Source organism: Patiria miniata, unplaced genomic scaffold (assembly GCF_015706575.1).
Source record: "Patiria miniata isolate m_02_andy unplaced genomic scaffold, ASM1570657v1 HiC_scaffold_21, whole genome shotgun sequence".
NCBI lineage: Eukaryota > Metazoa > Echinodermata > Asteroidea > Valvatida > Asterinidae > Patiria > Patiria miniata.
This window is the reverse complement of record NW_024037060.1, coordinates 1296947-1319700: the sequence shown is the minus strand read 5'-3', so window position 1 is coordinate 1319700 and position 22754 is coordinate 1296947. Positions and strand designations below refer to the sequence as shown.

Here is a 22754-nt window from a genome sequence, read left to right as displayed (position 1 = left end):
ACCGCTGCCGTTGCTTCGGGCTCCCCGCTCCGCCACGCTCGGGTTATTCCTTTATCGAGGAAATTAAATATACCAGAGGAGGGCATATCCCCCTACTATTCAGAAGCGATCCACGTCCATGCCGGGGACAGGTTGTACGACACTTCGGGGACTAAAATCCGATTTTTGGACCCGCCAGCCGAAATTTAGCCACTTTCGGAAAGTTTCGGCTCGCGCTCGGCTTTGACGTTTTCCACGTTCGCGCTTAATTAGAGCGCCCTCAATAGGTCATTCGTGGACAGCCGGCAAAAAGGGGCTGGTCAAAATCCAAAATGGCGCACATTACCGGCGGCTGGAATCCTTTGGGGGAAGTGTTTTTCAGGTAACACCAGCCTGGTAATTTGTGTATCACCTACATAAGTGTTGTCTAAGAGTGTACTGAAAACATGTTGGTTACATTGGGTGAACTGGAACCTCGAGGAACCGTACCGAGCATTGTTCTTTTTGTTAAGCTTTTATTAAGGTCCAGTTTCCGGACGTGTTTTGTTAATTGTTTACCGAAAAAAATTGAAAAAGTTGCATTGACCATGTTGACCATTGTTCATGAGCCTGTGTCTGAGACTAGCGTTTGCACACGCGCTAGTGACATGTTGAATTGGTTTATTTGGACAGTATTTTCTGGCAAATTTGAAAGGAATGTAGTAACTAGTATCCAGACACCACTTCTTTCAGTCTTTGGGTTGTCGATGGGGGAAAAGTTCCATACTCGGATGTCAATTTATCTGCTGCCAAACATATTAATTGTCACCTCACCTTGTCCTTTGAACCAAGAGAAATCCAGGAAGCTGTGTTAAGGTGAAAAAAAATTACTCAAAATGTGTTTTTAGAGCACATTTTGGATGCATTCGTCGTGCAGAACTAACTTGAAGCAGCCGGTCAAAACTTATTGTAGTGGCTGAAAGACAGCGGTACGTTATACACGTGACATCAACAACCATGACGTCACATGAGCCTGCCAATGATAGTGCAATACGTCATTATGAATATTTATTTTCTCATGAATATTTAGTTTATTTCAATTGATACTTCAAATACGTCCAAAGATTGATTATTGCAACAGCGATCGTGCGCGGCCTAGCGGTTAAGAGTCTCGTGTATCAAGCAAGTGTCAGAGGTTCGAATCCCGATGAAGTAACTGACTGATTAATAAATAGAAATTAAAGAAAGGAGAGGGTGAGAGTAGAGGAGGGAAAGTGGAGGAATAACCATAAAAGATGTAACTTTTGGCGCTAGAAAATTAATTGAAAAAAGTGACGTCCGAGTACGGAATTTTTTCCGTCGATGGTTGTGTACAAACATTGACAAATCAAAGTCTATCATCATCATGTCTATGGAGAGTCAAGTGCATTTTAAATTTTTTTAATAGGCCTAATGATACTTCTTTATACACATTTAAAGAAGTGGTGTATACAATACATTCTTTCTGCCATTTATTGTCCTCGGTGTCATTTTAACCCAAAATGTCCATTTTAACCCAAAATGTTGTACTTAATTAGTGTTTTGTGGAGCCTCAGTCATAGTTCTAGGAGTATGTTTTGGGTTGTTACATCATTAATGATACATTTTGCCCACTTTACTACTGTAGACATATGATAAGGCCAAGTAAAAAAAAACATGTTTAGCGTACTGCTTTTTGGAAAAAATGGAAGGAGGAGGCCCTTTTTTTTCCCTTCCAAAATGGCCGACCGGCGACCGTTCTATTTTTCGATGGCAGCCACTTGGACTCAGGAATGATATACCAGCTTTATATGAGCTAGAACTATGCAACAAAGAGGCCAGAATGATGTCACTGTTTGAAATTTATCATTTTTTTGTGTTAGAAAAAAAAAGAAGGAGGCGGCCTCCAAAAAGGAAGCGGGTAGGGATGCTAAACATTTTTTCTTTTTATTTGGCCTAATGACTGATTTTGCTTTTGTTTAATCTATTCTTGTTTTAATCCAGTGGCCAGTATTTTTTTAAAGACATAGGTCTAGCCTTAGATCTTGGGTTGTTATATTTAAGCCTAAACATTGTTAAATTATCATTCCAGGATTTTTTTTTTTTGGTCATTATTTAGTGACTGTTGTGCACCTACATGTATTAAATGTTTCTCATCAACTTTGGCTTCAGTAAGCTACATGTATCAACCTTAAAACTGTTCACTCACTCCAAACTTCTCCACAGTAGGCCCTATATAGTTTTTTATCGTAAATGAAATAAATAGTGATTTTTCTCTCTGATTATCACAGGTATGCACTGTGGAACATTACTTCAGTAATTTCAGTTCAATTACTTTTCTTGAATTCTAATTGGCAGAAAGTTGGAGTTGTACAGTATGGATCGAAGCTGGCAAGAACTCGCCAAACTGGAGAAGTTCAAGGTGGCTGCAGCCCCCTATGGTGGACCCATTGGTAAGATGGAGTGCTGTTCACATCATGAAATGTTGCCAAATTTCTCCCTATTTTTTAGCATGTTCGCTAGACGATTGTGCTCCATGACAATTACAAAGAATGTGCCATATTTCTGGTGTATGTTTGAAGGATTCAGGAAGACAGCAGATTTTCAAGAATTTTGCCTGAGGTTGTCCGTTCATTTCCTCCACAGCTCTTGTACGTGATGAGAGTAAGATGACGCATATCCCTGGCAGCACTCGTCCAACCGTGTACATCTACACCTCATCCGGCCGTGAGATCTCTCAGTTCAGAGTAAGAAGAATTCTCAGACAATTCTCACATGTTGGAAAGGGTTAAAGGAAAGAAATACCTGAAGGATCCCTGAAAAATTTGACTTTCCAATTGTCCATGTTATGAATAGGCATCAGTGTAAAGAAAAAATCCACCTTCAGGCCTAGCTTTTCTAAAAGAGAATTTTGCTTCTTCCAAAAAAAAAGTACCTACATTAAAATTGAAATGTTAATCCAGATGTTAAACTCTTTTGAACACATTGTTTTGAATCTGGCACTTTTCCCCTCAAAACAAGGGACTGTCAAGAAAAACAGTTGGAAAAATCTATCAATTATCTCCGATATTTTTCTGAGTGTGAGGCCTGAACATAGTGAAATATATTTCCTAACATTTTTGAAATGGCAGATCACTGTAGATTAGTACGTTTCTTTAAGAGTTTTCTGTGAAAAAAACCCAGATTTTGAAATTCTCCAGTTTGGCTTTATATGAATTACATTTAATTTTTAAATGAAAGGTGCCTTTACTCAAGGATATCATAAAAGCCTCAGCTTGACTTGGTTGCCTAGATAATACTGATTTGGACGTATTGATCATACTTTTTAAATACTAAAGACAAGATAAGCTTGCGGTAGCACCATGTGAATAAATCTCTTTTGTGAGTATGTGTGGTTCTGAAAAGAGTCCCTCCGGTTCTTTTCAGAACCACACATACTCACAAAAGAGATTTATTCACATGGTGCTACCGCAAACTTATCTTGTCGTAGTATCTTTCCACCATGCAAACCTTCAAATCTCATCATACTTTTACTGAATTCTGTCCTGGGTTTTGACACCTGTAACAAGCCCAGTCCAATTCCCATATGAAATAAGTTCCTTTATCACATCTTTTGATGTTATTCGCTTTTCTTTGCAGTGGAATAGTGGTAAGTTGCTAGACATGGGTTGGTCCAGCTCGGAGGATCTCCTTTGCATCCAAGAAGATGGTACGGTCCTGGTCTATGACATCTTCAGTAACTTCAAGAGAAACTTCAGCTTGGGACAGGTAAACCAATAAATTCTCCATCCCTAACCCTCCTCAATCCTGAAAAGCAACCGGGTAGTTTTAGAGGATTTGGCGGATTCAGCTATTATGCCAACAACTTTGTGTTGATTTTGAAAAAAATGCATTGTGTCAAGGTCTTAGGCTGTACCCTGCATGTATGTTCAGCCATATTGTAATTGACACCTACATTATACTGGACATCATCTGCACTGCCTCAATATATTACATTGATTATTAGAGGAGTTTGAAGGATTGAGATAGTGACACATCAAAGAAATAATACTTGCTGAGGATTGAGGTTGTCTCCAATTTGTACAAAATGGCAGTTGGAGGATTTTGAAGGATTGAGGATGCATCTTAGTCAAAATGCTGGTGATTGGAATAACTCTGGATATAGAAAAACACATTTTTTGTATGTTAGGCCAAAAAAAAAAGTCTCCGGTTTCTGGTATGCGCACGCGTCGCCGTAGCCATGCGCGTCGGCAAAATGAAAAAGTTTTTTTTCAATACAAGATGATGTCTCAAAACCGCCAAACTCACTGGTTTGACTGGAATCCTGCTGCTGCACAATTTTAACGTATTTTTAGATGGGGTTATGATCGAGAATAAGCTTTATGTGGCCTCTCTGGACTCCCATATATTTGCACTACGTTTAGTCGGGCACCATTTGCAGACATCAGCCGACATTTGAAGCAAAAAAAAAAAAAAAAACAGGTAAAAAAAAATTTAAAAGCCGCGTCGCCGCACCACTTTTTGGGCAAGCTCCATACCAGAAACCGGAGACTTTTTTTTTTGGCCTTATTGATTGTTTTTCCCCCCCTGATTTGATCGCTTTATCAGGAGGCTCGAGATACCAAAGTCTTGGAGTGCAAGATATTCCAGGGTTACGTTGGCACGGGATTGGCTGTACTGACTGGCAGTTACCGATTCTTTGTCATCAATAACATTGAGGAGGGACACAGTCGCAAGATGGTTGAAGTGCCGGGTAAATTATCTTGGAAAGTTTATTTGATATTTGGTCATGAAAAGTATCTCATTTTATATTTCAAATTGTTTGAAGCAAAGCTCATTTTGATGTTGCATTGACGTAGAAAAGTCTGTGGAAAGATTTCCATATCTAGCCATCACTAATTTTTCCCTTCTGTGACCTATCAGCCATCAGAAAGTGATAATATGTCCTAATAGGTTGATTTTAGTAGGGACAATATCGAATTATTTACTGAGAAAATGCCTAGAAATGTTCAGACCAGTCTCTATAGGGTTTGTGCACAGGGTGACAAGTGATGGCCAGATATGGGAATCTTTCCAAGTCTGTGACTGATTTTTGAGGAAAATGAGTCACAACTGTCCAACACAAATCATTTGCACTTACTAAGTGGAGGTGCAGCTACATTGGGACGTTTGGCATCATGTGGTAGTAAAACAAACAACCGTCCAAATTAAACAATAACAAACATACAACCTAAATGGTTCGGTCATCTTTAATCTTTAAGTGTTCAACTTTTTTTGCAATTTTGATGAACCACTATTAACAATGAAGTTATATACATGTACACTGTATATATATTTTTCTGCCCATTTCGTGCATTTTGGAAATGTTTAAGTCAATTTCGTCTGATTTTTAATTTTTTTTAAAGTCAAATTTACGGTAAATTATGCAGTGGATTTCCAATGAATTAGGGTGACCATACCACATGTTTGTGTACAAAGGGACGCTGAGCACCACACTGTATAGACAATTCATGTGATCTCCCCCGAATGCAATGGTATGTTCTTGGAAATCACAGACAGGGGAATCGGGGTTGTTGGAAAATGAAGAGAAATAACAAAGCAAACAAAAACATACTCGATATGATGACCTCTACTTCTGTGGAGACCAGGGTTCACTCATGGCTTATTCCACTCTTTGTCTTAACGTGTAGACTTGGACTCCCCGCCGAGTAGCTGGTGCATTATCTGTAGAGACAGACACACTCAGATCTTACTAGCCAAGGAGAAACGATTATTCCTGGTGGACTACACAGACGTACACGAACAGGTGGGTGTCTGGGTGACCTTTGACCTGGGTCTGATTTCATTGGAACAGTTCAGCAGAATATGCTGCTTATCAAATTTACGTGCTAAGCTAAAATGTGCTGAGTACCAGTGACAACTTATGTGAATTGCATTGCATCTTGGCTGGTAACCTGATTTCGCTGAGCATGTATTTTCTGTGCTTAGGAGATTTCTCTGCTTCACAGCTTCATGAAAAATGGCCCCATTGCCCAATTTGTAGACCTCCCATACAGGGTGGTCAAAAAAATTTAAAAAAAAACCGGAATGTCATACTTCCACTACCCTGAGACTCAAACCACATATAACAATGCATGGAAAATCTTTTCAGAAGAAAAATTAAACCAAGATCGCCCGATTTTGTTTTTGTTTTTTGGGACCACCCTGTATTGAAGAGGGAAAAAATCTAAAAGCGAAATCTATTTTTGGACTGAAACTCAAAAAATCCAAACACCAGCAACGACAAAACATCTTTTATGTATCAAATTAGGTTTTTGCCCTTCACCTACATTTTTAAACACTGTATACTCAGTGTGTTACCTCCCGAGTGAAAGTTGCAGAGGTGGCAGCAAGTCATTTTTTGCAAGTCCAAGTCAAGTCACAAGTCATTGTTTGCAAGTCCAAGTCAAGTCACAAGTCATTAGGTCCAGTCACAAGTCAAGTCACAAGTCATTAGGTCCAGTCACAAGTCAAGTCACAAGTCATTAGGTCCAGTCAGAAGTATCTTTGTCCAAGAACACGTCAAGTTGCATATTATTTTGTCCAGCTGTAATAAGCTAAAAGAACCTGGCGTCAACTTACGAGTTATTTTGAACATGCCTCCTTAATTCCCCTTTTTCAATGTGTTGCTAATACTATTCTTGTAGTTTATCACATATCTGTCGGATATTAGCCCTTTGTATACTTTAATAAATTTACTTAACACTGTAGAAATAAATGTTGAGATGACATGAAAAAAAGACTTCACTCACTCGATTACATGTAGTATACTAACATTTTATTGTTCAATTTTCATGTATACTAAACGCCTACCAATGGGTTATGCTATCCGGTATTTTACATGCAATTGACAAAGGGCTGCTTTCTTTTCAAAGTTTGTTCAACCATTACATTAAGCAAGAGACTTGGTCATTGAGAACTGTGTAGTTTGTTGTGACAGTCTTATTGAAAACTTTTGAAACTAGTGGGAACTATTCATTTCACTGGATTTAGCGTCTGACTTGGGTTGGTAACAAGTCATTTTTTGCAATCCCAAGTCAAGTCACAAGTCATTGTTTGCAAGTCCAAGTCAAGTCACAATTCAAAGCTGGTATTTACAAGTCAAGTCACAAGTCACAAAAATAGGGACTCGAGTCCGACTCGAGTCCAAGTCACATGACTCGAGTCAGCAACTCTGGAAAGTTGGAAAAAATCACTCGGGTGGGACTCGAACCCACGACCTCCTGATGATGTACATAGCAGCAGGTACCGCATGCGGTACCCGCTGCTATGTACATCAGATTCGAACCGGCCAACTGATCCCGTTAGCTCGGTGGTCGAGTGGTAAGACATCTGCACTAGAAAGCAGGAGGTTGTGGGTTCGAGTCCCACCCGAGTGATTTTTTCCAACTTTCACTCGGGAGGTAACACACTGAGTATACAGTGTTTAAAAACGTTGATGAAGGGCAAAACCTAATTTGATTTATATCACCCCGACGCAAAATTCCATCTTATAACCTTTTATGTAAGTAATAAATAAAACATCTCTTTCTTGACGTTCAGACGCTTACAACCAGCAGTCCTGTCAATGCCTTTATTGAGATGGCGGTGTCCTTTGATAACCGACTCCTGGCCTTGTTTGGCGACACCGGCCTTCTGTGGACTGGTTCATCGGACCTGCAGGTAAAATGGATTGAGTTACTCCTGACCCTCAGCCTCAATTAATTATTCCCTTTGTCGCTAAGATCACGACCCTTAATAGTTTAGGTAAAGATTCCCGTCGCACATTGTAACAGAATGGTTTAAACAACATTACACAACCTGTAACTGCGTGTCAGAAAAATTTGCATACACGCCTTGTTTTTTAAATCAAACCCTTTTCAGATCCTTTGTTATCACACATGTCATCAGGACTACATGCACAATTATCCCCTCAGCGTTTTTAAAGAGAGAGTCGGGGGAGATCACTGGCTGTGAGTGGGACATTTAAATGCATTTCCCGAAGGCGTCTGGCACAACTTTATTTGTGCACTCTCTGAAAAATAAATTAATCATGCGTACCAGTACTCGCGGTGTGTCCTACCATTTGAACTCTCAAAAGTGGTCCAAAAGTGCGGGGAGTCCGTTGTTGAATATCAAGGATTAGAAGTCTAGTTTTGAGGGGCTTGTAGTTTGTACTTTTGTTGTTGTTTTGGCCGTTTGCAGAAGGTTTACTGTGAGTTTGACACCAAGAGTCAGAAGCGCCCCAAGCAGCTAGCTTGGTGCGGGACGGGGGCCGTAGTGGGCTACTGGGAGAATCTACTGCTCATCATTGGACCACACAAAGATTGGATCAGATATCCTTAGCAGTTCTGTAAAAAAAGTTTTTAAGTTAACATCATTTTGTGACCTTGAATTTTTTCGACTCTACTTTTCTGAGGCCTCCACTGATTGAGAGGGTTGGGGGATAGTTTGTGTGTATGCCTGGATTTGCTATAGAGGAATCCAGGCACCGGATCACAATACACGCTTTAGGCCCCCATCAATGGAGAAACCATTGTTGAAGCTATTGTACAAAACAACTGTGCCATAATGCATTATCTGAACAAAATCTAGTACATTGCTTATGTTTTTAATGGGCCGTCTTGATAAAACTGATAGCATTCCTGGATTGGTCTGTATGTCTGATTTGTGTGGCCAATATCCTTGCATGCTGTGTCTAGTTTGCTAGTAATGTCCGCTTTTATCTCTTTTGAAAATGAACATGCCTTAACCAAGCAATCACTTTCAACATGAAAAGTGAGGCGTACTTGATCCCTGAGGCTGACGGTTTACGCATCGTAGACAGCGCCACCCATGAGTTACTGCAACGGGTACCAGGTAAGCCACATCTAGACTGGTGACATGTCTCTACTTGGATAATAACCTCAAAGATTCTGAATTTGTGTTGGTTTTTTGTACATTAACTATTTGACTTTTCCTGTAGTCAGATTGGCCTGTGTCTCAATTATGCATACGCGCAGATTGAGTGCAGCATCTATTTTGTGTGTGTTAATATTTAAATTGTTTGATCTTGAGTCAGAGGTCATAAGGTCAATGTCACACTGGCTGTTCTCTGACTTCATATCGTGGAGTGCTGTGGCCTTGTGGTCTTGAGCATTGAATTTGTGGTCTGCAGGTAATTCTGCAGGTTGTGGGCTCTGCAGCCTGGGGTTATGGCGTGTGTGCCCTTGGGCAAGGCACTTTGTCACTCATTGCTTCTCCCCACCCAGGAGTAAGTGTGTACCTGTGAGGGCAGAGATGGTTATTGTGGTTGATTTTCGCTGCTTTGCGCCAAAATGGCAGCATTGAGCTGTATGCTCCCCAGGAAGCTGAGATGGTATTTGGAATGTTTCATTGACCCAATGAGCAGGGGTAATAATGATGTAGCGCCTTGAGCACCCATTCTGGTGGATAAGTGCGCTTTATAAACATGCATTTTGTATCTTATTGAAGGCAGTGTTTCGATTAAGACATTTCCGAAGTTTTTGTTAAATTTTACAACTGAATTCGAAGGTTTCACAAGAAACAAAACTCTCATACTTCTATGAGAGTCCTCTTTCTTGTGAAAATTCTCATGCAATTGGTTTCATAAAATGTGTGTGCGTGTTCATGGATAGTAAGATTGGTTGTAAGAATACGAAACCAGAATTTACAGAAGAACCCTCAGCACCTTGTCCCGTGAATTTGATATTTATTTTAACAAACCGAAAGGCAAAGACTTAAAGTTACTCCTAGTACAAACCAACAGCTCTCCATTAAAGTATTTGTTCTCATTTTTCAGTGGTTGTGGAGGAGATATTCAACGTAGGGTCCATAGCTCCCGGAGCGCTGCTTTTCGAAGCCTCAAAAGAATTCCAGGTATTGACTTTGTTTCAGATTTGTTAATATGATACAAAGCTTTGCATGGTGGAATGGTACAGTAAAGTTGTACTGTAAGTTTGCGGTACACCATGGAACTAGTCTGTCCTGCGAAGAAGTGTGAAGAGGTGTCCTTGGGAATAATTTTTTTTAACTTCATTTCCGCTTTCAAAGAGGTTTTAGGATAAATACATAAGAGGTGAATGGTAACAAATATTTGTTTTTGGTGTTTTTTTTTTTTTTTTAACAAATCTTGGCAGAAAAAAAGTCAGAAAGCTGATGATTACATCCGAATGGTCATGGCAAAGGGTGATTTGCCATTGGCTGTGGACCAGTGCATCGAGGCTGCAGGATGCGAGTATGAGCCCGCAACTCAGAGGATACTCCTCAAGGTCAGTATTCAATAGGTCTTAGTGGTTTAAGTCTGGTTACCAGACTACATGATGCTGACTGTTATGACAAATCTTAAGATCCATCTGAGATTGAATTGACTAATAATGGGATCCTGCTCATTTTCCAAAAAAAATGTCCAAAGTTTACCCAATACATTTTGTTAAAAACAGTCGGATATGTTTGAAATAGGTGAAGTATTTTTCTGTTCATAAATAATCCTGCATATAGCCCTTTGCTGTGTCACAACTATTGTTTTTGTCAACCAATGGTTGGCATACTATGGGCAGCAATCATTACAAAACAAAAATAGCTAAGTTTTTTAGTACAGTGATACGTAGAGTGCTTGGGTGTCCAATCAATCAAGCTCCACTTGTCGTGATTCCAGCAAGAAGTATGGCTTGAAAACATGTTTATCATTGACAAAACAGGGATCAGGTTGGGCTAGCAATACTGTCTTTGACTACATCCCGTAACCCGGGTTCGAATCCTGCCTCGGCCTACATGAGGATTGGGTTGTTAGTCCCTACCTGATTCCGTGGGTTTTCCTTGCAATGTCATTCCTAAAACTTTCATGGGCCATTCTGTCCGCTCACCAAATAATAATGAATTAAATAAACTTAAATTTTACTTATCGTTTGACTTATCATCGTTGTTGGATGGTTTTACATCAACTAGGCCGCGTCTTTTGGGAAGTGTTTTCTGACCAACATGAGCCCGGAGAAGTTTGTCAACATGTGCAAGATGCTTCGAGTCATCAACTCCGTACGGGAGTACCATGTAGGAATGCCGCTAAGCTATGAAGAGTATCCTTGACATGTCATAGTATGAAGTGGATCCAGAGAGATTTGCATGCAGCCAGAAAATTTGTCCAGCAACGTTTTTCTTAAAAAAACAAAGCTTGGAATTTAGCAAGAGACTGATCCCCAAGCCCTGCTGTATGATGATTTTGTCCAATCACAACCATGTGGTTGGAACATGCAGTGTGGCATGGAGAGGGCAGTTGTTGTGATCAGATAGGGGGAGGGGGGCTTTAAATGGTTAGGTCTATTCATTCCATACACGAACAGTAGATGAACAGGACCGTAGTGAACAGGGCTCAATTTCTTTGCTCTGCTTACAGTTAGCAAAAAAATCCCTGCTTACTATAGCAGAGAATTCCGTGCTTACAGTAAGCGTATATCACGGTTTAGCGAGGAATTTTGGCTTATGCGCATGCAAAGATACATAACTAGGGATTATGTGCTTACAGAGTTGGCACAGAATTTTTCTGCTAGCACGGTTAGCACAGAATGGTGATTTTAAGCGCGGAATTCTGTGGTTAGCAGTGAAATTGGGCCCTGGACACACCACGTGCCCACACTGATTGCAAACTGTGCACAACTTATTTTATTCTGGATGTACACAAAGCCATATTGTCTTCACGCGAGCATCAGGCGTCGTCAGCAATGCGTTCAAATGTCCGTCCCAGTGGTTCCCCTATTCTCTCTTCTCATATCTGTTCAGGGTACTACTGCACTGAGTTCATAGCCTTGACTGATTGACCAACTCACTGACTCGCTCACAGTAGTGTCACAAAATGTGTCGCGTTTGAGGTACTCATGGCATACAGCGTATTGCACTGAAAAAGATAATTGTGGTCACTTGAAAGGATGAAGTTGAAATCAAAGATGTGCATATAATTTCCTGAGCTGCTTCTTTACAGACTCAAGAGACTTACATTACCAGTGCTCATTGACAGGTATTGTAGCAACCTTTTCTTGTTATAAATCTGTTTAATTTTTTGATATAAAATACTTACCTGCAGAATACTGTTTGTAATTGATAAATTTGTTATTGGTGAAGAGATCAGGGGCTTTTCGTCGTTATGTAGACATGAATTTGTAATAAGATTATTATTTCCTAGTCCATTTCTAATCTCTGATTTTGAATGACAGATTGATCCTGCGTCGCCAATGGTGTCTTGCCATGCACATCAGTCGCTTCCTCAAGTTGCCAGAGGCAGAGGGGGAGAGTAGGATACTAGGGCACTGGGCTTGCTACAAGGTTGGTCACTTACCCAATCCACCAACCCTGGCCACCCACCCCATCCCATCCTGCCCTATCCCATCCCATCTGAACCCAATCCTACCCAATCTAACTCCACCCCATCCTCACCATATGGAACCCCATCCAAACCCAAGCCCACCCCAGATCACTCTCCCAGCCCAGGCCTACTGCATCCCATCCATTCCCCTGTCCCCCATTCTTTCTAGTAGCATACTAGGACATTAGGCTCCCAACACGATAGGTCACAATTTGAAAACCAATCCACTCCACACCCACCCATCCAAGCCCAACCTCAAGACATCAAGAGCAACTTTAACACTTCCAGTAAAAAAAAATGGTCTTGTAGAAGCACAAAGATGATTGCAAACATTCTACCTGACATCTTTAGTACAAATTTTTTTAAAGGTTCTACAGAAGCACATAGCCGATGAGACGATAGCTCAAGACATCAAGAGCAAGTTGGACACGGCGCCGGGGATTGCCTACTCAGAGATTGCTAAGAAGGCATCGGAATGCGGCCGCACCCAACTCGCTGTCAAGGTGAGGGAACAATCATTGCATACTAAAATGGCAATGTGTATTAAAAACTAATAATTCAATAATAATTTCAGTTACTTTCATTAAAATCATTACTTAATAATATCTGTAGCAATCCATTAGCACGTGTACCACATTGTATTACATACTTTTTATTCCTGATGAATCCATAACCATACAGTACTTGCACGGTTTCGGGCGGTACGGGGAGTAACAAGCAGGGTGTTTGGGTTGGCACAGAGACCAATGGGTTGAAATAATAACCTGCACAAAGGGCCTACATCTATCACAGAGATTGAAAAGCAACAGGGAACCTGTTTCTATTTTGTTTTGACTGCAGTTATTAGAGTACGAACCACGAGCAGCCGAACAAGTCCCACTGCTGATGACAATGAGGGATCAAAAAGTAGCACTTACTAAAGCAATTGAGAGTGGCGACACCGACCTAGGTAAGACACTATTACTCAGTGAGTCATTCAGATGAGAGTGAATTTGAGATTGGTGAGTAATCCTTATCCAAGCTATCACGAGTGGTGATACATGCACCGACTTGGGCAAGAAACTGTTACTCGGTGAGTGAGTGAGTAATCAGATTTGTGTAATTGAGAGGTGAGTGAGTAGCCCTCCTCAAAGATATTGATATTTGAGAAACTGATTTGGTAAGACATTGTTACTCATTGAGTGAGTCTCTTAAAGTGTCGATGAGAGATCAGTGAGTAACTCTTATCAAAGCCGTTGAGAAATTTATGAGGAACCAGCTTTGATCAGTCAGATCGGTGTGTATGAGAAGATGGTGAGTAGCCCTTACCAAAACCATTGAGAGTTGAGATACTGACTTTCAGGTGTTACTCAGTAATACTCAAAAGTCAGCCAGTCAGAGTTGTGTTATTGGGAGATTTTGGAATCTATACCCTTTTACGAAGCCATTGTGCGTGGAGACGGTGACCTAGGTAAGAAATTGTTCATTAGTGAGATAGTATGTCTTGACAGATCTTGAGTTATTACCTTTAAAGCCACTCAGAGTTTAGATTTATTGAACCATGTGCGCTTGCTACTCCGTGTGTATTTGAGAAGTGTTATTTATGAGAAATCGGTGAGTAGCGCTCATCAAGGTTGTTATAATCTGGGCTCTTAACACCAGTTTGGATCTATTGTATCTCATTTGTGTGTAGTGTACTTGGTACTACTCCAGATGCAAGAGACCATGCCTATGGGAGACTTTCTCATGTCTCTGCGTAACCAGCCAATGGCACAGAGCCTCTTCATGCAGGTACACAGATTTCAACTTTTGGTTTTACCAGTATTGCCTCAAGTCCATCACAAGTGATCACCAGTGATCACAAGCCAATCACAAGTCATCACAATTCAGTCACAGGTCATCCAGTCCTGGGTCAAGTCCCATGCTATTTCTGTGAACTGATTCAAAGGCATTCCCTTGTTATTGTTCCTCCTTAGTTGCTTGTGTATGGACTTGTGAAATGACTTGTGATTGAACTTGTGATGTTATTGTGATCCATCACAAACACCTTGACCACAACGCTGGGTTTTACCTTGACCCATTTTAAAAACTTCACAATTCAGTACCCGAGCGGGACTCAACTGTCGCGTTATTTTCTAAATTTGTTTTTCAGTGAACAATTATCACAGGAAACTTTAGAGAACGGGTCATAGTAGGCGATGTAGGAACAAGAGGTGAATTCTAATTTTCTGAGCAATATAATTATGCAATGCAAACTGACAAACTGGCACTGGTGTTTAGCAAGCCCAAATCTTGTCATGGACTTTCTCTAATGGCAGCACCAAATATTTATATTGATTTTTATTTTATTTTGTTATGCTGTACAGTTTTGCCGGGAGCAGAAGCCCACCTTGTTGACGGACCTGTACTATCAGAACGATGACTTCCAAGAGATGGCAAACTGCCAAGTTGCTGACAGCTTCAAGATTACGGTAAAACTATCAATCCCAAGGAACTCCTTTTTCATGAGACTTTCAGTTTTGTTTACGTCATTGGATACATTTGATATCAAATTTTCACTCCTCATCAAATCAGTGATATATTCGTAAATGTACATTTGCAGAACTTAAACCCGTCGTTACTTTTGTTTTTGTTTTTAAATAGATTGTTGCATTTGAGAAAAAGTCTGCCAGGATGGAAGCGTCCGGCCCTGCTTTACTTTCACAGCTTAATTTCCAATTGAACAAACGAAAGCTGACTGATGCAGAATTCTGGATTATTTGTCCTGTGCACTACCAGCCGAGCTCTCCAGACCCATGTTGACAATCTCAGATTTCTCAATATATTTGATTCAAGGACACGAAGCCGTAAACGCTTAAATGTCACCGGGCCAGAATGCATAACACAGGGAGTCCTCAAATTCACCACTATTCAAACTTACCCAGTATAACTTGATTTTTTTTCAACAGGATTTTCAGCAGAAGACGGATAAGCTGAATGGAGCACATGACAACTACACTAAAGCAAGAAATGAATTTGCTGCCAAGGTATGTTCTTTAACAGACCCTGCTAGTTTCCAAAAATAACCCCCTAAAGTAATAATTTGGTTAAAAAGGGCAATATGAAATTTAAAAGTGCTATATTTCCCCTATGGACTAGTTTCTTTGACCTCCCTCCATCTGCAGCTCATATGAGTGGTAATATGGCGCCATCTAGGGTTCATGCATGAGTCCATTAGAACATGGGTTCAATGAGTGCCCTAGATCCTTGAAGAATCTGCCTGACCAACTATTGATTTATTCTACCACCTCTCGCTCAGGCAACAGAAGAGCAGAACAAACTCCTCGGCTACCAGCGACGCTTGGAGGATCAATACAAAGTGGCCTACATCGGCAAGTCACTGCATGACACCATGCACGAACTGATCTCTAAGAACATGAGCAAGCTGGCCGAGCAACTCCGGAAGGAATTCAAGGTCCCGGACAAAAGGTATGGATTTTAGAATTGAGAACTCTTTTGGATAAAAAAACCCAGCATTTTAAACATGCATCTTGTATTCAGGAAAATGGTCACTTAAGGTATACTTGTAAACCTGAGAAGGTGGGTGAAATTATCACAAAAATACTGTGCAATTGTGCCACTGTGCAGTTTTGCCTTAAAGGTGTCTTACGTGGAAAATCAGTCCTGAATAGACAGGCATTGGTTGTGTTAGCTTGCGACAGGTGTTCCTATATAAATGTATGCTCGCTAATAATTGCCTGTCTCGAAGCAAATATCTTTTTTGTTTCACTTTTGAAACTTTTGCCACAGAGGATCAGCTTGTTACTGGCCACACAATTAGGTGGAGCAGTAGTAAAGTCTATCACGAGCCTATGTGGCTCATCAGGCCGACGTTTATCTCCGGTTTTGGTAGCATGAAACAACTGAGAATATTTCTGTTCTACTGGACGGGATGCTGGTTACTCCCCAGCTAATGCCGGTACCCATTTATACTTCTGGGTGGAGAGAGAGGCAAGTGGGGGTGAAGTGGCTTGCCGAAGGACACAACATATGACAAGCAGCTGGATTCACACCCCTGACCCTCCGATCATGAGCCACACTGTACTCCCCACACACTATTAGGAGACCACAAGTTAATGTTCATAAATTTCATTGCCAAATCTTTCAGATTTGTATGTGTCATTTTCTGGAACTCGGGTGTCCAAAATTTCTTTCCGTCCCTGAACTGCAAAATCATTTTGTTGGACATTTTTGTTTGGCCTTGCTTAGATTCTGGTGGCTGAAAATTGACGCCCTGGCCAACTCAGGCGATTGGCTGGAACTTGAGAGATTTGCAAAGAGCAAGAAATCTCCCATCGGATATGAGGTAAGTAGCTACAAAGCCAGTGTGTTGTTTATTTTCATAAATTGTATTGGAATGTTAATTAAAAATCGAAATGGGGAGTAGATATGGTTGTGTTTTTATCCAGAGTACATCTTGAATATTTTTTTTATTATTCTACATTTTCTGCAATTGTTGATTGGAAATTGTTATACATGTACATGTAGTAATTTTTTCTTTTGAAATATTTATCTTTTAGCCCTTTGTTGAGGTCTGTATGAATCACCACAACAAATATGAGGCCAACAAGTACATAGGAAGAGTGGCAGCAGAGAACAAAGTCAAAATGTACATCAAAATGGGGTAAGATTCCTCACATGAAAAAAAAATTGTTTTCCAAATTTAGCTAAAATCACCAGCAATTTCAGTGAATTTTATTTTGCATTGCACGGAGTCCTATGGTATATTTAATAAACAAGAATTGATCAATGCATTAAGCCCCACCCAGGTGGGCAAAGTTATGTTGTTATTATTATTATTACATCATTTTGACCACGACAAATCATACAAAAAAATACTACAACAAAAAAGTACATGAACATTAAGAAAAACTACGCAAAACAAGAATAGACAAATTCTTAAGATAGTTACAATTGCTTTAATGTATGAACATTTTATTCTTGAAGTTCTTTGGAAGAAGCCGCGGATCTTGCCTTCCAGCAGAGGAGTGAAGACGACCTGAACCAAGTCATGCGACAATGTCTCGGTAACCGGGCCCTGACTGCCAAGATCCAAGGCATGAAAGCACAGATGTATTCCAAGAAATGAGTGGATACCAGCGACATATTCAGACAAGGAAGCCATCATTGTCTGGTTCCCTTTGTCGCAAGCCTGCTACATAGTGCTGATTCTTAAGAAAGCGGCACCAGACTGTAATTTTTATACCAGTGCTGCAATGATAAGATGAATTCCTTATAAAGGAAAATTCCATGTTGTAGGAAATACACCACAATTCAGTATAAGTCCATCCCAACTCCTCCAGTCTCAAGTCAAGTCACAAATTATTCAAACAAATTTTGACAAAGGTTTTCCCATTTTTATACTCTACTCCCTGTTAATTTTAACCAGACTTGTTTTTTTTTTTGGGGGGGGGGTATTTTATTGGATATTATTGAAATAGTAGACAAAGAAGGCGTATTTTTTTCTATATTCAGACAAAAATAAGTGAATGATACTTTTTTGTACTTGATTGAGCTTGTACAAATCAAATTTTGACTTTTAATTAAATGGATGATGAAGGGTGGACTTTCACATCCCAGGTAAAAAAAACAACAACTTTGAGCCAATGGATTTCTAGGTTCCTGAAAATTACTGAGAGAAAATGGCCGACATGGAGTCGTGGTGTGTAGAAATAAAATGGGCAATTGCCACAAAAAGCCGATATCAGCCCTCAAAAGAATGCCGCATATGGCATGGGTGCGGCAAAAAGTCATATGGGGTCATTTCATTAAAAATGCGAGCTCGAACAAACGCACTCTGAAGTCTGCGCACAGGGCGGCTTACATGGCACACACCGCAAATGTAAATTTGCCACGGAAGTGGGATGTAAGTCACCTGTGCCAGAATTCATGGTGCGTTTGCTTCCAGCAAGTTTGTGATCTACTTTTAAAGAAATTGGCTTTCAAGTAAGCAAGCCATGAATAAGAAGCACAAGGAATTATATATATAAAAAAGTGCTTCCTGCACACGTATGGGAAAAAAATATTAGCTAAATTCAGATTTCATTAAAAAAATTCAAAAAAGCCTTGAATTCGTTCCTCAACGTATTGTTAGATTTGTAAAACAATAATGCCAAATAAAACCCTAATATTGTCTGGATAATGAGTGATATTGATCGACAGGGATACATCCTAACAAACACATTAAGGAAAGAATGATGTTGAAGGCCCTTTGGAATCCATAAATTTACTACCGAGGGAACATTATTTTGTCATTATTTGGTAAACATGACAAATCCTTTATGAAACAATTAGGATCCTTTCATTTGATTGAGAAGCCTTTATTTCTCCATGACTTGAAATGTTATGATTAATTCGAGTCCATTATTTTGTCTGGCTTTCTCTCATAATGCGGAAGTATGAAAAATAATTGTATGACATTGTTGCATTTCATAGTTTACCCTTATAAATGTATATATGCATGTAAATATATGTAAATCTGTCACCATATTGAAATCAAGAGAACAGTAAAAAGGTTGTATTAAATGCTAGAACGTGAATTCTCTTTAATCCTTGTTTGACCGCGTTTTACAAGCTAACTTGGGCTGAAGTCAGTTAAAGATTTCTGTCTCCCAATCATACTTGTGGCATGTAATTATACACTTAATTCGTAAATGGTTGCCAGTTCAGCCCAAGGGTGATTTTCAATGGGCCACCTGAAATTTAAAGTTAGTGGTGTACATGTTAATATCAGAAGAAAGAAGACTAATGTATCAGTCAATCTGGCCTATGTAGTGGACCATAATGCAGTGGCCGATGTAGTCTTTTCCAAAGGTGGTGGCTTGGCTGTTGAAGTCCAAAGGCCTAAAGCAATGAATCAAGTTTCTTCAAGGAAATTTGGGATTTTTTCCCATGATAATTAACATTTGGCAGTCGGGAGGGGCTTGGTGGGTCATGGTAAGCCAAACTACCCCCCCCCCCCTTGGATCGCCCTTGCGATGCAGCAAAGGAGTCGATGAATTAATCAAAGGCAGAGTTTTTCTCAGATAATAAGCCTCGTTTAAATTTTGAACAGTTTGACATGTCTTTCTATCATTTGTGATTTTAAATACTGCTTCCAGATTGTTTTTATTAACTGTTCTAGTATGAAGTGCCTTTTTCGGGGGAGATGTGGGTGGTTTTCACTGGGAATGGAGCTGAACCGAATCAAGGTATCATGCCGAAAAAAAATCCCAATGTAGAGATCTGGCTCTAAAAGATGGGTTCCAAAAGAGCAGACTTCTTGCCCAACGACTTCATCGTTTGTAATAATCCTCCATCCTTACATCTCCCAAGATGAGTTTTAGCCCCTGAGGTTGCTTCCTTCTCTTGACGGATTTCTTCCCGGGGAAATCTTGCCGTTGCACCCGCTCCAGGCAACTCTGGCACTTGCAGGTGGACCCGTGGTCAGCGAAGTAGGAGAAGGAGAACGGTCGCGTGGTGCGCGTACCGAGTCCAGTGAAATCATCGGGGAGGCGACGGGAGCGTGCCACCGCTAGGGCTCGAACGTAGGCGTCGCGGTACGTATCAAGGGTTGTCGAGGATTCCTTGGACTTTCTGAAGTCCTGTCTGTTTCTGTTTCTGTTCAGTATGGAATGCGACGATAGGAGTCCGTTTTTCACTGCGTCTCCGCTGTTGGATTGGGAATCGCCACCCACTTGTTTTATTCTTTGATTGCTTGAGGAATTCATAAGACTATCCACCTTCTCAGACCCTCCTTCTCCATCGCCTTTGCCAGTAAGATTCGGGTCTTTATTCACATCGGAGTAGGGGTTGTCCGAGTCGAAATCGCGGTACAAACCGTGCAAGTCGAAACCGTCCAACGAGTCCACGCTGGCCGGGGACGCAGACGGCGTCTGTGGATAAAATGGTCTGTATACATCGTCCGGGGAGTCTGAGTAAACGCTCCAATCGTATGACGTCATCTCGTCACTCTCCGTCGATTCGGCTTGGCCTTGCACGGAGAGGTCCATCCCATGTCCCCTGTTGCCATGGTTGTATCTTAGCAAAGGTTTCCCGGTGATGGAGTTTTGGCGGGAACTGTCGTCACCGAGTCGGTTGTTTTCCGTTTGAGCAATGTCTGGCAATATTTCTGAACTCGGGTCGAATTTTGCCAGCCTCGGCAAGCGGAAGTCCACGCTGCCGCCATGATTCGGCAGCCTATCAGACAAGCCCACTGGTTGGAGCCCCGCTGATTTTTCAACCAGCTTCTGACCAATCAGATCGTTCGTCTGTCTGTCATTACGGATTTTCTTTCGGGTCATCAGCTCTCGTGCTGCCTGACCGGGCGACCACCCGTCCGGCTCGTCCGGAGCTTCAAACAGCCGTTTATCTCCTCCGATATGTTTAGTCCTGAACTGTTTCCTCTTCGCAAAACTTTCCCTCTTTTCTCTGACCTCACGTAAGTGTTTCCAGCCTTCGTTGATGGTAGAGCTCAGCGACAAAACAGCCGTCGGTTTCTTGGACTTGCCGTTGCCGTGTCTTTTCATCAGATGTTCCATCTCCGGTAATGAAAGAGCCGTCTGCTGCTGTGTCCCCGCTACGTACATCTTCCTGAACCCATTCTGCATTTGAAGATAGTAGTCGCTCTTGTAAAGATCTTGTAATGGAATACCATCTTGACGAGCCTGTGACGAGAGCAAAATAATACAGGAAGAAAATTCAAATAAAAACTTGCACATAAATAGACCTACCGCTTACATCCATCTCAATATCTAAGATTCAACTTAATTCGACATACGAAAAAAACTTCATTTTTTGGATGTCGTCATCTCAGACAACATACTACTTTACTCGAAAAAAAAAACATTTTTCTAAAATTACGTCGAACTACAAATTTCAAATCTTGGTTCATAAGGCTTTTGTCTCTGTTCGTATTGACTTGAACACCTTATCAACCCAAAACAGAAAAATCCTAGATCAGCCACTGCAATATGTTTCTTATTTTGAATTAGGAGCGGTTTATTTTGTGTGTATCAATCGTCGCCCGTAACTACGAATTGGAAACAATGTTCAATGTTGTCCGTGATTCGTGATCAAGTACAAGGAAAATGTATTGTCTCAGAACAACGTTCATACAGCAGCTTGAATCGAAAGTTGATCTGTGCATCCTCTCATACTTACTGGTAAGACGAGTCCGAGCTGCTTGGACGCATCGAGCAGGGCCGCTATCCGTCTCTGCTCCCGGCGTATCGCCGTCAGCTGCAGCGGCTCAGGCATGGTGGCGGCCCGGGCAGACACGGGAGTCTTGGTGGAGACTTGGAGCGGTACCTGGAGAGAGATTGCGAAAGAAATGGACTTTATGAGACGAAATTTGTGAGAATTGAACATGTGATGGTGTCTTGTCTCTGCAGGATGGTTGAATAACTGTCTGATGGGTAAACGACTGTCTTGTTTGAGTTTTTCACATGAAAATGATTGCTGCGCTTTTTATGTATCAAACCAAGCAACTATCTTTTCCCATATTAAAGCCTGAGTAAAGAGACTTAGCGAAAAAAAGAGCTGAATACTGATATATGCCTTTGGAGCGACGGTGATGCGATACGAAGTTTGTTTCGTCCTCAATTTGCTCTCAATTTGAAGGGAATGAACCTACCGATGCGGCTGTGCTTTCTCGGTGCTTGGCGGCTTGGTTTGCCCCAGTGATGCAAAGTGCGAGTTCCTCGATCATTGTTTTGGGTAGATTACGGGTCAAGCGTGTTTATGTATAGCAGATTTAAAATGGGGATGAGAAGTAGAAGAAAGTTGAAGGAGCTTGTCTCTTTCAGACGGTCTAAATGAGGCATCTTTACACATCATATAACTCGGCAGTCATGAATATCCGTAGAAAACAACACGAAGTATATATCATAATCCATAAAAGTCACAATAAATTCCAAATTGTTTGTCAAAATCAGTTTGTCAAAACGGCTGGTGTTATTACGGTTAGGCCAAACCGAAGTACTGATCTTGTAGAATAATTTTCATCACTTTGGGGTTATTTCCGGCTTGGACCATAACTGGCAAGTATCCACCGTTTAAAGAACGATTGCGTTATCAAGATCCGGTTAAGATGCTGACGTCGTTACGTGTTGTGCTCGTCTCCTGTCTGCAAACTTGTTTTCACCTACATTCATCGAGAAAGATAACCATTTCTTAAAGTTAAAGTCAGAGATCTCGCCGATGGTGCTGTCAATTTGTTTGTCCTCTGATGAGAAATCGTAGCAATGATGGAAATAAATGAGAAACATTCGGAGAAACTGCTTCCAACGATCAGCAGATGATGCTTGCTTCAAGTCATATTAACATCTGACCCCGTACTTAATTGATGTTACACAATCGTTTACGACACTGTGGGAAGGCGACAGAATGTAGTATGACACAAATCGAT

General features: G+C 40.9%; 2 protein-coding genes across 2 annotated transcripts; one reads left to right on the top strand and one right to left on the bottom strand.

The window, feature by feature from the left end:
* The first annotated feature begins 311 nt into the window (after positions 1–311).
* Positions 312–18926, top strand: LOC119729677 (vacuolar protein sorting-associated protein 16 homolog). The gene is made up of 23 exons (XM_038202350.1): positions 312–361; positions 2335–2429; positions 2623–2723; positions 3616–3744; positions 4585–4729; positions 5667–5782; positions 7558–7677; positions 8200–8330; positions 8759–8853; positions 9797–9873; positions 10134–10265; positions 10942–11069; positions 11969–12004; positions 12201–12309; positions 12718–12852; positions 13190–13298; positions 14022–14119; positions 14695–14799; positions 15277–15354; positions 15627–15796; positions 16577–16673; positions 16888–16991; positions 17315–18926. Exons 1-23 carry the CDS (start codon positions 312–314, stop codon positions 17454–17456), a joined length of 2502 nt encoding a protein of 833 aa, XP_038058278.1. The 3' UTR covers positions 17457–18926.
* Positions 18927–19365: 439 nt separating this feature from the next.
* LOC119729533 lies at positions 19366–22117 on the bottom strand. The gene is made up of 3 exons (XM_038202135.1): positions 21981–22117; positions 21509–21655; positions 19366–21012 (listed from the first exon to the last, which is right to left on the bottom strand). Exons 1-3 carry the CDS (start codon positions 22053–22055, stop codon positions 19642–19644), a joined length of 1593 nt encoding a protein of 530 aa, XP_038058063.1. The 5' UTR covers positions 22056–22117; the 3' UTR covers positions 19366–19641.
* Between the last annotated feature and the right edge of the window lie 637 nt (positions 22118–22754).